General features: G+C 41.1%; 1 protein-coding gene across 1 annotated transcript in view; it reads right to left on the reverse strand.

Annotated features, from left to right (window-relative positions):
• The window catches only part of LOC110990255 (serine/threonine-protein kinase N2-like), a 43,021-nt gene that overhangs the window by 21,390 nt on the left and 5,490 nt on the right, over positions 1–16,141 (reverse strand). The window contains exon 3 of the mRNA XM_022255146.2: positions 1,705–2,037. Coding sequence (XP_022110838.1) covers positions 1,705–2,037 — 333 coding nt within the window. The remainder of the gene's footprint in view (positions 1–1,704; positions 2,038–16,141) is intronic.

The following is a 16,141-nucleotide window of genomic DNA, read 5'->3' on the forward strand; positions in this document are numbered from 1 at the left end:
TGAGTGACATATCGCCCTAGACAATGGATGACTTGTCTCAATGGATGACTTGTCTCTCCCTTTTACACACGGACGGTCAAGTTGTCTCAACGGTCAAGTAGTCTCAACGGTCGAGTTTTCCAAAGTCGCATTAGCAAACGGTTGTCCCGACCCCAATAAAACAATCATGCAGTGTTCTAAAATAACCAACTTCCCTCACAGACAATGGAATCTGGCCTGTGAGTGGTGGCAACCATCAATTGATGACAATATCCCCCGTGGAATACAATAGAAAAACCAAAAAAAGACATTTGCTTTTCAGCTGATTCAGGTTTCAATCTACAATACATGTACACATACATGTATGTATCTAGTACATGTACTTATAAATATTAGCGTCCCTTACAAAATTGGAAACTACAACAAAAAACTAAGGTACCGTACATGTACAATGTACATGTAATCTGTTTAACTCTAGACTCGGTGATGACAAATAATCTTGAAAAAACGGCCGCAAACAGAGGTGACAACAAAAGAGAGCGAAGGGACTACAGAAACTGAAATGCCTTTCCCTGTGGTTTGTCAACATGAGATCTAGAGTTCAACTTCGGTCAAGGGATTGTTTTGCACTGGCTGAGTCATCCACCAAGGATGGATGGGTATGTGCGGTTAAAAGCTAATGTAACTCCATCTGCAAACATTCGTGTACATGTGCTGGTACATGTGTACATGTATGTGCAGCCAGCACATTTCAGCGAAGAGTGTTCTTAAATGTACATGTATTTTATCACCTGATTAAAATTAATCAGTTCAGTGCGAGGTGCGTACTTGGACATAAACGTGCACAGTTGCTACATGTACATGTATATGAGCATACATGTAAAGTACATGTACTCTTTGCTGCAGGGTTTTAATAATAACAAGCTATGTGGTTTTAATGACAATTGGACATGAAAGCGAAAGGACCCGGACAAGCTGGGAAACCACAAGTTGCATGCACAAATTCCATCAGTTCAGCCTTGATATACCGGAAGTTACAGAAGTTACATTGTTGTTTGGAAATTACATGTACACGTAGATACTAAACATAAGTGGTGGCATGTGTTACACTACATTGTACATGGACTACAGAGATTCAGAGAAATCTGCAGGATAGAGGAACACAGCACACAACAAATGCCTACAATCTTGTGGGTTATAAAACTGCACGTGTAAACATGTACAAAAGAACCTGCACTGGCTGTTGAACCGTGTTGGACTCAAAAGATGTCAGTTTTCATATCTACACTTCAAGTGATGCCAAAATGCCAAGCAAAGATTTAACATTATTTTTGACTATACCGGTAGCTGTACACATACATGTTACATCATCTCCCGGGTACAGTATTATTTTGAGCCCAAAAAAGAAATTGTTAATACAAAAAGATACCACAACCACAGTCTTTCACAGAATTGGACTTCACATATGCTGACCCTTGATGGTCATTTGTTCAATATTTCTACGACACCTGACAGTGGCCCACAGCTGCTTGAGAGTGAGGATGGGCACAGAGTACAGACATAATGTGGCGCTACTTACAAAATTTGGTGGAACCTGTGTGCACATACCATGTACATGTATGTAGATGTCCTCTGCACGTTTAGACTTCATCCTGGGTTTAGAAGTTAGGCAGCACTATCAAATTGGGCCAAGATTTAGGGTTGAAAAGACACGGGTACCCTTACCTAGATCACTGCCATCCATGTGCGTAGTGTCAGAGCTCAGGCTGTTCCCAGCCATCTGCTGGACCTTCAGGATCTCCATCTTGATGACCTCAATCTTGACCTTGCTGTCTTGCAGCATCTGCTGGGCCTCGGCCACCATCTTGCGGTCCTTGCCCCCCGTGGAGTACATCTGCAGCATGTTCTCCGCCCCTTGCTTGACCTTCATCTCGATGGCCAGCTGTTTCTCGAGGGCGGCCACCCGGCTGTTCGGGGTGGGGCCAGTGCGCAATGGTCCGCTGCCGTCCTCTGAGGACGAAGCCCGTCGGTGGTCCGGAGACAGGGGGCTGGCATCACCTGTACATGATAACAATCAGAGGCATTAGTTCATCGGCATGGCTAACACCAACAATGACTCTCAGACCTTTGCTTAAATACTCCTGACATTGCCAATAGACAAAAGTTGCAGTCTCGCACAGAACTACATCAGTGGAGACACAGACAGATACAAACATTTTGAGTGGATAATTGACACTGTTGGGCAAACCCCAATGGGAAGACTGCGGATTTGTGCACTTTCAAATGAAAACTACACGTAGTGTTCTCTGGGTACAAGATACAAATTTATGCATGTACACATGCCAGTGCACACAAACAGCGTTTTCACAGCACCACCTGTTCCTACACGCTGTCCGTGCAAATAACGTACATTTTCCAAATGCTCTAGTTGGCATGTACCAGTACATGTACTAAATAAATTCAGGGTTACGGTGCTGAGAACAGATCTGTCACATCCCCGGCAATACGAAAGGGACTGGTACTGTACATGTACCGGTACATTGACATACCAGTAGATTTCAGATAACCAGTAACTGAACTTTTCTGTATATACATGTACATGTATGTACACAAATGCCGGTGCCCCAGTTGTGAGGTTTACGTGTACACCCATGCCGAATGATTCTGGGTACGCATTCTTTATGAGTACACACGGTTAGACCAACAAGTCAGTCCCAAATTTCCACACAAAAGATACCGTCCTTCAAAGTTATGGGGGCCTGTTTAGAGCACGGACACCACATGCAGATGTACGTATGCTGAGGGTTACCATTCCTTAGTAGCCCTCATGTTTTTACTACATACATGTACCGTACACGTGTGCTTGTGTAAATAGTTATGATTAACAAAAATCAGTGAAGCCTTGATGGGGTCATTTGTGTACCAGTACAACATGTAGGAAGCAATGTGTAAATTTACACCTGCATGTGCATACATGTACACGAATGCTGGTACTATCACATTTACACAGCTGTGTAATTCAATACCTATATGTACAGGGGTACATATAGAGTGCATCACTTGGACACTCAAATCTTCTTTTCAGAACGGTCTAACAAAGCGGAAGGAAATGAATATTGACAAATCTACAGTCACAGGATTCATGGGTGGGTACAAATGTACACTATGCATATATAACAATGTTCTGGATGTCCATGTGAAAGAAACATACCAGTATACCAAGTCCTTACTTAAACTACATGTACATGTACATGAATAGAGTTCGAACATGAAGCTTTGCCTCGTCAGTCTTTCCAGAGAGGCAGACCACAAACCCTACAGTTTCACAGGTACAATGTAGCCAATCCCTACAAATGTACATGTACATGTATATTCAACATGTAATGGTACACATGTACATGTACACCAATAATCTTGTAATAAAGTACATGTACATATAGGCCTACATGTGCATGTATGTACTTGTACATGTAGCCTACTGTATGTCGGGTACACAAGAGTAAGAAGTTAAAAGTTAACTTGCATGTATAGTGGACATATCAAATCCGAGCCTGGCAGGGACAATTGGTTGGTCAAAACACAGAGTTACCATGACTGGGCATTAGCAGCACAAAAGGTACAACTGGGGACTGTGATTATCCTTACAAAAAGTACAATGGCGAGTGGTACATGCACAGTAACTTTACACACATATTACACATGAACAGGTACCCCGAACATGTATGGTACATGTACCGTACATACCAATACAATGTACGTGGTACATGAAGGTGACTTGCAACCCGTGGTCTTCCCAAAGCAGTGATTTGTGCATCCTCCGTGAACAGCTCTGACTGCTTTTTCTTTTATCCCTAAAAGAGCCATGTTACATGTACATGTACAGTGTATTAATTATACCGGTATTGACCGTCTCATGGCCGGGGGTGGGGGATTCTATCCCCTAAGAACTTGGCTGTCCTTGTACCCACTTTTTTTAAACCTGGCGTGCGTGTACCGGTATATGTTACAACACCTTTCACCTTATCAGTACAAATGTGAATTTTCAACACAATCTGATCTGACATGGTTTTGTTGTTAACAATAATATTACAACTAGTTGATTTTGGAGATCGAAGCCGCATACCTGTGCATTACATGTACATGTACACGCCAACATGCATGCACTGAGCATGGCAGTGGATAAGTATAGAAATTTGGCTGAACTGTTTTGGGAAAAATGGGCCTTAATTAAGCAAGTATGCATGTTCGATTCTTGAAATTTGGTATTGAAATGACTGCAAAAAGTTACTAAAATACTCCTCATGACTCAGCTCTTTAAGAATATGCACTGTAGTGATATGGGGAGGGGGAATGTAGGAGGGGTGGAGTCTCCCCCTCCCTTTTAGGGTTTGACTAGGTTTGGCCAGCAACCCGATGACCCGTAGAAGCCCTAGGGCAGGATGGTACAAGCACACCCAAGTACTGTTCTGGTATTCTTCTCTGGTAGAGCAGTCAAAGAGGAAGTGCATGCATGTACATGTACATGTAGGGGCGACCTTCAGGTTTCAACCATTAGGCCAAATATACATGTCAATATTGGTAATAAACATGTACATGTACAAAATGGTATCTCTCTCTGTACAGTTTAAGCCTGCATACATGTACATCGTACCGTCAGATGCAGCAGGTACATGCAGATTAAGTGTGCAGACTGGTCAAAATGATATAGGCCTAACAATTGACAGTGGGGATGACCCTGCAAGGGAGGACATCAAATTATTTGTCACTGCAATCCTGTGTTTCAACAACTTGTGAAAAAGTTGCAAAACCTTTGGAAGATGAACACATCAAATTATGATGCACATACATGTCCATGTGATCACACAGTGACTGTGCTTATACATAATATGTATGTACACTGTAGTACATGTATAGCGACAGTACGTGTACAGCACAAGTACATGTACATTTCATTTTATACAAGTCTATGTACATTATGCACTACCAAGCCTCAGTGAACGCAAGACTGGGCAGCCTATAAACGACAGCACTGTGTACCTTTCCAATGCAACTGGAATGCATGGTATACAGAAAAACAACAGATGACAAAAAAGAACGATCACCCCCTCAAATCAAATTAGCTTGGGGGAGGGGAAGATGGGCCGGTGTCGCGTTGCCGTTCCCTCCAAACCCTGCTGGCAGTTTCCTAACCCGGCTGTGAAATATTGATGCACTTCCCAATTATCTTGTCGGGGCAGGCAGTTGGCCAATCCTGACGGGGCACCACATCCCCAGGTAAGGTCAGAGGTGCAGGCTGTGCTCCACAGCAGAGCTAGATGTGCTCTCCTTTCATCATTTTTCTCCACACAGTTTCCTTCATGCCAAACAGATAAATAACTCAACAGAACTGAGAACCCAGCTGTGTTCCACAGCGTTTAAGCCTGTGGCTTTACTAGGGTACCTTTGGTCCATGTATATAGGTACATGTACTGGTACTGGTACATGTACTGTACATGTACAACAAGTGGAACTTTCCAGTACTGAACAAAATGTACATGTACATGCCTCCTACATTTAAGTCTGCAATATACATGTTTTCTTTGTAGGTACAGTAGTACCAAGTGCTTTTTAGTATTGCATGTTATTGCAACATTTACCATTTATATGATGTGCATGTACCAGTATTTGCAAGCACACAGATAGGACCTACATGAACATGTACATGTGCCAATGGCTATAAAATTGTTACACTTAAAGACACGTGACACCCACTTTATACATGTACGCACATATGTGTACAAGTGTAAAATACTGTACATGTACATACCGGTACATGTAATTAACCTTCCACGATCAGATGATGTACATGTATACTACCCGGTGTACCAGTATTTTGCATACAAGCTCACAGTTATGAGCAGACTACACACATACATGTAGCACACAGTAGGGTACATGCACTTGAGTGGCAACTCTTACAAGCCCCATTAACATACATAACTTACACAAATCTAGGACTTGTACAAGTGCTTGACAAATGTACTTCACAGTAACTGAAGTACATGTATGCACATGTACATTGTATACTATACTAGTACATGTACAATGTACCCTAAGTGTATACTGTACATGTACATGTACCCCAGGTACATGTGTATGTGTGTGTACACTGCATTGCAGGCACATTAATTAAACACAACATACTGTACAGCACATGTACAACTTGGACATGTACATGCATACATTTACATGTACATGTACCAAAATGTTCCCACACTCAATCCATTAGAAAAATTTGAACTGAACCTGTTAAATCTTAATTCTCTCTAATACATACAAGACAAACTGTTTGCAAAATGCAACTGTTTTAGAACATATCCTTTTTTGTCTGCAATGTGCACTGAAACGGTAGAGGGCAACATAGGTGTGCATTGTACACATGTCCATGCACTTACGTGTAGCACACGGAATATGATGTACATACATGTAAATGCAGGAATTGTCAACAGTTGAGGGAAATGCTGCAGGATAATTCAAAGTAAAAGTACATGTACAATTATGGAATTGACCCACATTTCCGTCAGCAATCTCCGTACAATGTACAGTACATGTACATGTAACTTCCTGGCCAAGATCCCCTTCCAATCTGGAACAGCCAGCTCTTGCTGCATACACTGCATGTCACCAGTCTCCCAACAGCTGGCCGCCAAGACCAGTGGGAACATGATACTCGACACACCATCCATATTTCAAGTTCACAAAAAGATCAGCTATTTTCTGCCGCACGGCGGGCCGCGACGCATTCACACTTGTAGCCTCAATTGAGTCAAGACTTAGAGCCAGCATCCGCCTGGAGGATCGAGTTTGAGGCAATGACGCACACGTCCCCCCTAACAACTGGACATTGCATACAAGTCTTCCTTATCATGTCATTCTCTGGACAATACATGTAGGTATCAGAATTTCTATTTTTCCAGACAGCTGAATGTAGTTATTTGTTGCAACCCAAAATAAATCACAAAAAAAGTACATAAAAGGTCCTCATGTTTGCACTGGAAAAAGAGAATCAGAGATTACCGAGGTACGTACTGTCCAAAGCAGGTTTTAGTTTGGGCAAGGTCTCTGTGATTTCAGGAATAAATCAAACTTTCCCATGCAACACTAAACCATTTAACAAGTTTGCCTGACACCGTTTTTCGTGTTCATAAATTTAGGGTCCCGGTATTTCACCTGAGAGAATGGCATCCTTCCATTGGTAACCAAAAACAACAGATAAGTTTGAGGCATTTACATGTACATATACGATGCATTGTTCTTCAGCCCGTCTGTCTGTGGTCTTATTTCCTTTTATATAATGTACATGTACTTACATGTACGCGTACAGTGTACATGTACATGTGAGTGGTCAGGAAACTGAGTGGGTAGGCATTCACTGCGTTACGGGGACAAGTTCTTTTGTTAGAGAAATTTGAACCGAGTTGTGGGGACATTTCTGAGTCCCCACAACATTTTTGGTCCCCACAAAATAGGTGAAATGTCGAGCGTATATCCCCACAACTACGGTGCGGTCTAAATATTAGACTGGATGCATCACGTATTCGTAATCTTCCCCCATGGTGATACATGTACGTGTTCTGTTGTCGCTGCTGACAATAGTCACAAAATGGGCTGAGCAACAGCTCTGATCAACAGAAAAGGGCCATGTAGTAAACAGCATCAAGAGGAGGAACTTGTCGGCTGACAATTAATGTGCACACTTCATACTTAAGGCAAATGCAGTTGCAAAACTAAATCGATGTTACAGAACATGTGAAGCGAAAAATTCGCTTGAGTTGAAATGTTTTCAGCTTTTGCGAATTCATTCACAAATAATCGCATTCATGATCGATTTTACACTAACTATGAACCAATCTTAGGGTGTGTGAAAATTGTAGTTTGATTGAAGAATTGAGCATTTCAAAAGTGTTTACATTGACTCTAACCTACCTCAATCCTCTGGGTGGTTTTGGAGGATTGAGGATGAATGATGACTTGAAAATTTGAGGATTTTGGAGGGTTGAGGATGAATGCCGATTGAAAAGCTGGAGGTTTTTGGAGGGTTGAGGATGAATGCCGATTGAAAAGCTGGAGGTTTTTGGAGGGTTGAGGATGAATGCCGATTGAAAAGCTGGAGGTTTTTGGAGGGTTGAGGATGAATGCCGATTGAAAAGCTGGAGGATTTTGGAGGGTTGAGGATGAATGCCGATTGAAAAGCTTGAGGTTTTTGGAGGGTTGAGGATGAATGCCGATTTAAAAGCTGGAGGATTTTGGGGGGTTGAGGATGAATGGCCATTGAAAAGCTTGAGGTTTTTGGAGGGTTGAGAATGAATGCCGATTGAAAAGCTGGAGGTTTTTGGAGGGTTGAGGATGAATGGTGAATGAAGTACAAAAAAATCGGTCACTTACTGGTGCATATGCTCACGCATTATACTGTTTACAATATACATGTACACTACCCAAGGACAGTGTGTTCCACTGTTCATCGCTGCTGGTCATAAATTACACAATCCTCCACTGCAGTGTGTTAAAACAAAGGCATGCATGTACAAGTACATGTATGTCTGCTTTGTATTACAAAAGTAAAACTGTGTTAGCCAACTCTGTGAAAAAAACAGCTTCAGCCAAGCAACCAAGCAACTACCCTGAACACTGGCAGTCCTTCAAACAGATGGTCTTGCAACCAATGAATCCTGCAAGGCTGCAGCCCAACATGTACATGTATCTTTCTTGCCTTCTCCCTGGCCCTCTTGACAAGGTCTTTCTCAAGACTAAAGACCGCTTCAGTATTGGTTCAACACCACAGGGGAGGAACCAAATCAAAGTCAGAGAGAATTTCCATGTCAACTGGAATTAATGATTTTGTTTCCCATGCCAACTGACCTTACAGTACCCGTACCTCTATGATAACATCAGGGTGACTACAGACTGGTACATACACATGTACATGTACGTGTGTACATATATATGCATAGAACATGTACAGGTACATGTACATGTAGCATGCACATGATGTACATAGGCCTACATGTACATCTGCTCCCTACTGCCTCTGCAGAATTTAGCTCTTTTGTAAGGCTGTACTAACTTCATTGCTTTCCCTTTTCAAAATTACCCAAGGCCAAGAATATATTGTACATCTACACGTTCATGTACATACAGTGTATATACATGTACATACCAATATGTACATGTACAACATCCCTTCATACACAGGATCCTAGAATAACCTACATGTAGCAGTACATGTGCATGTACATGGTACATGTACATGTATCTGGGTACAGTACTGTACATATTTTGAGTACAACCATAGAACGAGAATGTAGCCTACAGGTACTCTACAACATTCTGTACAGTGTACAATGTACATGTACATACTGTAAATGTACGTACACCTGTGCTGCAATTTCGTATCTACTGACCGTCTAAGTGCAGGCCTTCAGTACAATTCAAAAAAGCTCAGTTCGCACTGTAAAGTCACTCACTGAATGAGATGGCTGTGTACGAGACCCAGCTTTTCCTAGACCATGTCAGAATCACTTGGTGGCTGAAAATTACACACAACATATGAACATGTACATTACATGTATGCCTGTCATAACCCTGGCATTGACAACATCTGGGATGCATGAAGCCAGAGCTTTACCTGTAATCATAACATGAAGTCCGATGTCAACACAGGGTACATGTACTGTGTGGGAGTGGGAGACTGTTGGTACTATAATTGGTTTGTTACAGCTGAGACATGTTCAGCAATGCATGACATGCTTGTCACCTCTTGAGGTGAAGCCATCAATTACTGCAGGCAACAAGTGGAGATGTGGAAAGTCTTCATTACTGTGACCCCTGTTGAGTATCAAATGTACACGTGTACTTTACCCTGTTAGCAACAATTCATGCAATTTCTCTTTGCTTTTGAGGATGAGGCTCGATCAGTTTTTATGTGGTTAAAATACATGTATAATTGTCAGATATCTTTCTACATTAAGACCCTTTTTCTTGAATATTCAAAGCAGCATTGTACTAGTAATTGCACTGCAATTTTTACAACCATGTTGGTCACATGTATATGCGAACATGTACCGGTATCAAGTGCAGAAATTCCAAACTTGCTTCCAAGTTCCCTACATGTAAATTTATGTACAATATAAGTTTCATGCATGTACATGTACATGTTATCGGTTGCATACAGTTACGCGTGTACATGTGCAGTACTGTACATGTATGTACAATGTATGAGTACTTTGGGGAAAATGTTAATCAAGTGCAATACGAGAACTGCAGTCTTGACAGTGGACAAAAAGCGACCAATGAAAGTGTAACATTCAGATCTGATACAGTGCAGTGAAACTTGCAGCACAACACAGACACTCTTACAAAGTAAATTTACATGTACATGTCTGGCAGAATTCCTTAGCCGATGTCAGCAGCATAATACTCTGAGTCCATTTCCCGCTGTTAGTCCCAGGGCTAAGGATGTGAAAAAGTATGGCACTGCACAACGATCAATCCAGGAGGATTTGGGCAAGGGCGGGCTGAGGGATTGATTCTGAAGTTGCCCAGGGAAATGGAAGTGCTGACAGGGAAATTAGAGGCATTCAACTGACCAACCCCTGAATTCGATTCCCCCCCCCCAAAAAAAACAATCATATCTTATTACTGTTAATGCTCTCAACAAGGAAATGAAATCATGTAAAATGCACAGCGCGACTTCTAGAATTGTTCAACATGTTCAGTGTCAGGGATGCTTTGCCAGAATATTACAAGACTGCAGCAAAAATATTTCAATTTTACGGGCGTGGTTACAACAGTTAATATCACATGGTGTTTGTGCTTTGTGAGTGCAAACAGTAACATCATGCTTCATGGCCTGTTAATATAGGGTGGTTCCACACTTCGGGGTTTTGCAAAATTGCTGAAGGTCAGTTTTGACTGTGATTACTTTTATTTGAAACCTGTCAAAAGTTTGCACGCACAGCAAGTACCAGTGGGTTCCTGGGTAGTGGTGAATTTTGAAGGCTAATTAGGAAAGTTCTTTGCAGCTCGTTTTTGTGCGCCATGCAGCCATGTTTTGCACAGCCAGTTTTGTGAAATCACGGCCCATTTCTTCAAGCACGGCCTGGCGGTGCAAATCAAGCCCTGCACTACTTAATTCGAGGGTTGGGTAATCTATATCCCCAAAATATGAAAATAAAATCTGAGCTAGAATTCAGTCCTTTCCCATGCTTTTTCCCCAATCAACCAAGTTCAAAATAGAAAATATGCTGTAGTAAAGTAAACGATTGTACACTGGGACTACGGTTCAGACGTTTGGTTCGAAAGTGTCAACGCCGACAGGCGGGTTCCTTTACTTACGAATAATGCAATACAGCACCCTATCTATCAACTTGTAACAAAATGAATACAGGGAGCCATACTTGTTCACCAGCAATCGATCAAACATGTAATCAACCTCATTCCTATGACAATCGTTTGTTGCCATATTGTCCCCAGTCTCGCTAGCACTCGAGGTAGTCTGTGGGGATGAGGTTGACATATAATCGTTTCGGGGCTTACTCTGCGTACTCACTATATCATCCAGAATGAAAACGAAAAATAACGGATTTCTTCTCGAAGGCAAGGGCTGATCTTCACGTAACCTTTGTTATTGTCAATCAGCATAAAGCTTGTTTAGGTTCTTCTACCGTAACGATGGAAAAAATTGTCGAACTCTTCCTATGCCATGTTCAGACTAGTGCAAAAGCGCAAGCACATGGCCTGCATAGTGCCTGTACATGTATGTGAATGCATGTGCAGAGTGCATGTACAAGCATTATGCATGTATTTTTTCATCCACACTGAAGTCAAGTCTTGTACTCAATTTGCTTGTTTCTTCGCCAAATCGCAGGAGATATGCATGTAGGAATACTGGGATTCATTTTTATATCATTATTTATTTTTGTTTGCTAATCTGAATGTACTGTATTGCAAACAAAAAGGTACAAAAGAGTGCAGTGCCAAGTGCGACCTGACCTGCATTACCTACCGGTAGTGCCTGCATACCATTTTTTTTAAACAAAATAAAGTGGTTATGACAAATCTGTTTGAAAGTGTCTGTCATTGTTCGCTTCTTTTTTGCAGGTCTGTTTAATCACACTATATAAAAAAACAATTGCACACAGTTTACAATTTAAGTTTTTTCTAAAAGCTGTTTTTTTTTGCTCACAAAGGCAAAACTCTCATGAAAACATGTCTGAAATTCACCAGAGAGCATCTAAAGTAGGCAGAGCTTCCAGGGCCCTTACGCAAGCCCTGGATCCCAGTCATAAGGGACGTTTTGCTGCGCGCTCGTGTTACGTGCTTCAAGTTCGCACACAAATTTTGGACTCTAACAAGATTGCACTCCCCATTTTTCATTTTGCACGCTCACTTTTCCAATCCTAGCTGAAACACTGGTTCTTTGTACTTGTATGTACCAGTATGCTGTGATTGTATACATGTAGAGTACATGTTTGTACATGTATCGGTATGTGTACAGTGTATATACAATGTACATGTATGTACATGTACATGTACCGGTACATGTACGTCAATACAGACATAACTGGTACATACAATGAGCTTCTGCAGAACTTTGTGATTCAATGTGTGCTGTCATACTGTACACGTACCGGTATGTACACTGTACATGTATACATGCTGTTTATAATAATGGAGGAATGAGAACACAATTTTATTCCTCTACACGTATGTTACTACATATGTAATATACCGTACATGTAACGAAATGTCACAGGTTTCATTAGTACATGTATGACGACAAAGTACATGTACCCTTACGCATGTGATGTACTGTACATGTACAAGTAGTGCTTGACAATAATTCTTTTTGGCATTTTACACCAATTAACATGTACATTGTACATGTGCACATGTACTGGTAAATTGTGTACTGTATACAGTACATATCCTACATGTACCAATACACAAATGTACAAGTACATGTGTACATACATGTACATATAATAGCCAAATAATGAAAGCGGAAGCTTGGTACCGTATGATGCACGTGTACTTGTACACGAATCAAGGAATTTAGAGGGCAAATTCCTTCCACGGAAACAAAGGAAAAACGTCAATCTACGCTACAAGTCCATCTACTGCATGTAATAACGGACTGGCAGGCTGACAGCAACGCAAAACATGTGATGAAAAGCGCATGTACAGAGTACATGTAGATGTAGATTACAGTACATATTAAACAACCTACACGTACCGGTTTCTGAATGTAAACCACGCCTTCAAACATGTCCTCTGTAGACGGGCACTGTGGCATCAGTTGTGTAAACTACATGTACAGGGCATGTGTAAACAGACCATTGAGACAAAAGTATTCCGAGCAAATACATGTATTGTGCTTGCTTTAAATCACATCCAGGGTCAGTGCATGTTGAGGATTTTTATAAGCCAAACATCAGCTGCATTAATAAGATTGTGCTTATAAATGCGGATATACCACTGCAGATACATGTACACGTATTGCTATAATTGGCAATATTTATCCTGGTGCATGTCGTCCATAGTATACACATGTATATGCAATACATGAATGCATTTTTACATGTTAGCATATCATCCTACAGTAGTACACTTTAGGATAGATCCCTGTATCCAGATAATGCCCAAGGCTATTGTACAGTGCTTGATGTACAGTGTATGTCCGTGTACATGTAGTGTGAATACATACATTATACATGTACCAGTATGTAGAAAACTGTATACGGTATTGTACGTGTACAATGTATGAGTACATTTCCAAATCGGCAAGTTACATGTACATGTACATGTATGTATACATGTACATGTACTGGTAGGCCTACAATATGTACATGTATGTATGGAGATGGGTACAGTGCACAAAATGTACATGTACATACATGTACATCAGATGTGTAGAGTAGAGTTCTCTGACATGGCGCACTTCGACTTCCACTTAACTTTTCTCTCACAGCATTTGCCAAACCTTTTCATTGAAAAACTCCAAACTCATCTGGTTAAATACTGCTACTATAACAACCCTCATGACACGTTGTTGATCTATGTGAAAAATTTCAGTGTCATGAAATTTCATCCAATTTCATTGTCATGAAATTTCGTCCGAAAACCAAAAATGTCGACATCCAGAAATTGGGCTCGAATTCAGCTGAGTGGTCCCTAATGTGGCGCACTTGAAAAAATCTCAGAAAATCCTACATAAACATTTTCCAAATTCCATAAAGTTACTAAATTCTTGTAAAGCATCGTTCCTTCTGCTTACAGTACCTACCCATCTTCAAGTATATCAGAAAATCATTATCATATTTTTCAGCACATTCTAAAAGCATTCAGTCTGCGCGTCTCAAAAAATTCAGACAACCGGGTGAAAATAAAATTTCAGCACAAGTTTTTAGCAGACACACAAAATTGAAATTTATGAATCAGAATAATCGGAGTTTGATGAAGTTTTACTGATTGTGAAATTTGAGGTAAAAATATTGCTCTGGTAAGACACAAGAGGCGAAAAGCAAAGTGCACCATGTTAGGGTACATCAACTACATATGTATGTACAACGTACATGTATCTTCAACAATGAACTGCCAAAATGAACGTACATGTACATACATGTACGTGTACATTATAGGCCTACACGTACCGTACAACAAACTTGACGTGTTAATGTACCTTTTCACATCTCTGAATCTCAGTGCCAACAATGAAGAGCAATGCCAGTACACTGTTTGTGCTTTTCAACAAGGTAGAACTTCATATAAATGCTTGCACACATATGTACATGGTGCAATGTCTGTCCATTACAGTTGGTTAAGAAAATTTTAAGGCCAACTCAAGTGTGCCAAAGGTGTGTAAAAAATTTAAGGACCACAATTTGTAAATTCCTTGTACCGGTGCATGTACATGTGCATGTATATATGTTCATGCAGTATTTTACATGGTCAAGTGCATGCACAACTCAAGCAGCAATGTACATGTACATGTACTCTGACTGTGAGTGGCAGCAAACTACTAATACTATGGTACCGGTAAGTACATGTACATTCATGTACCTCTCGTAACCGGTACATAATTTGTAATGCAACATCCACAGGCAAGCACTGACTCTCCAAAACCTGTGACCATGATTTATAACCTTTCCATATTGCAGCTGCTTGGAGAAGGATTCTGTATGCTGGGCTACAAAAGCACAAAGCAATGCATGGGGGGGGGGCATGCAAGCTTTCTACAGACACAATACATGTACACTATGTACATTGCATACAGATATGCACCTCCACCACTTTGACAAAAGGTAATCTGTGCTTTCTTTGCTCTATGGTGCTTCTAACCATGATCTAATGATTCCTGAGTGCTACATGTACATGTACATGTACATGCACTGCAGCTGCCTACATACACACAGAAGCCATTTTTGGTCACACCAATTTGTTTGCTGTATTGTATGCAACAGGCATTCCACGGCCTGCGGTGAAAAAGTGCCCCGGACTACAAATGACCTGACCAGTAGGCTTGGAGGTTAGTTCAAGAGCAATGACACTTGCCCAAATGCCAGGATGGTAATCCAAGTGGAACATCTGGTTTTATCTGGTCCAGTGCCAGTGAACTCAATCTGCCTCCTTAATGAAAGTGAAGATGAATGAGGGTATCCTTGGGCTGACCAGCTGTCTGCTTTGATCACAGGGCCTACAAAGCAGTCACAGCAAATTGTGGTGTGAACGACAAATATAAACAGGCATGTGCATGCATGCGCTTGGATGCAAACTGTAAACACACACATACATTGTACAAGTACCTGAATTATGTCTCCAGTTTCCATGTTGTCAACATGTTTTGTTGACCGAGCAACGTGGGACCACTGTGTTGACAAGGATCAGTTATGAGGTGAAAATGGCATGTGGTTTCAATTGCATGACCAGAGAGGAACAAACCATGTGGCCACAGTTACCTTTGGCGGTATATGTACATGTATGTGTTAAGTTCATGTGAAATATGGCTTAACATCCATTAATAAAAACCTGGGACAGTTTTTCTATTCCTACTGGTCGAAATGGGTCACATGACCGAAACATTTGATTACGCCAACTGTAATGCGATAATGCCCACTGCATAAAG

Source organism: Acanthaster planci, linkage group LG11 (genome assembly GCF_054643075.1).
Source record: "Acanthaster planci isolate LZ-2023a linkage group LG11, COTS_SCS, whole genome shotgun sequence".
In the NCBI taxonomy this organism is placed as follows: domain Eukaryota; kingdom Metazoa; phylum Echinodermata; class Asteroidea; order Valvatida; family Acanthasteridae; genus Acanthaster; species Acanthaster planci.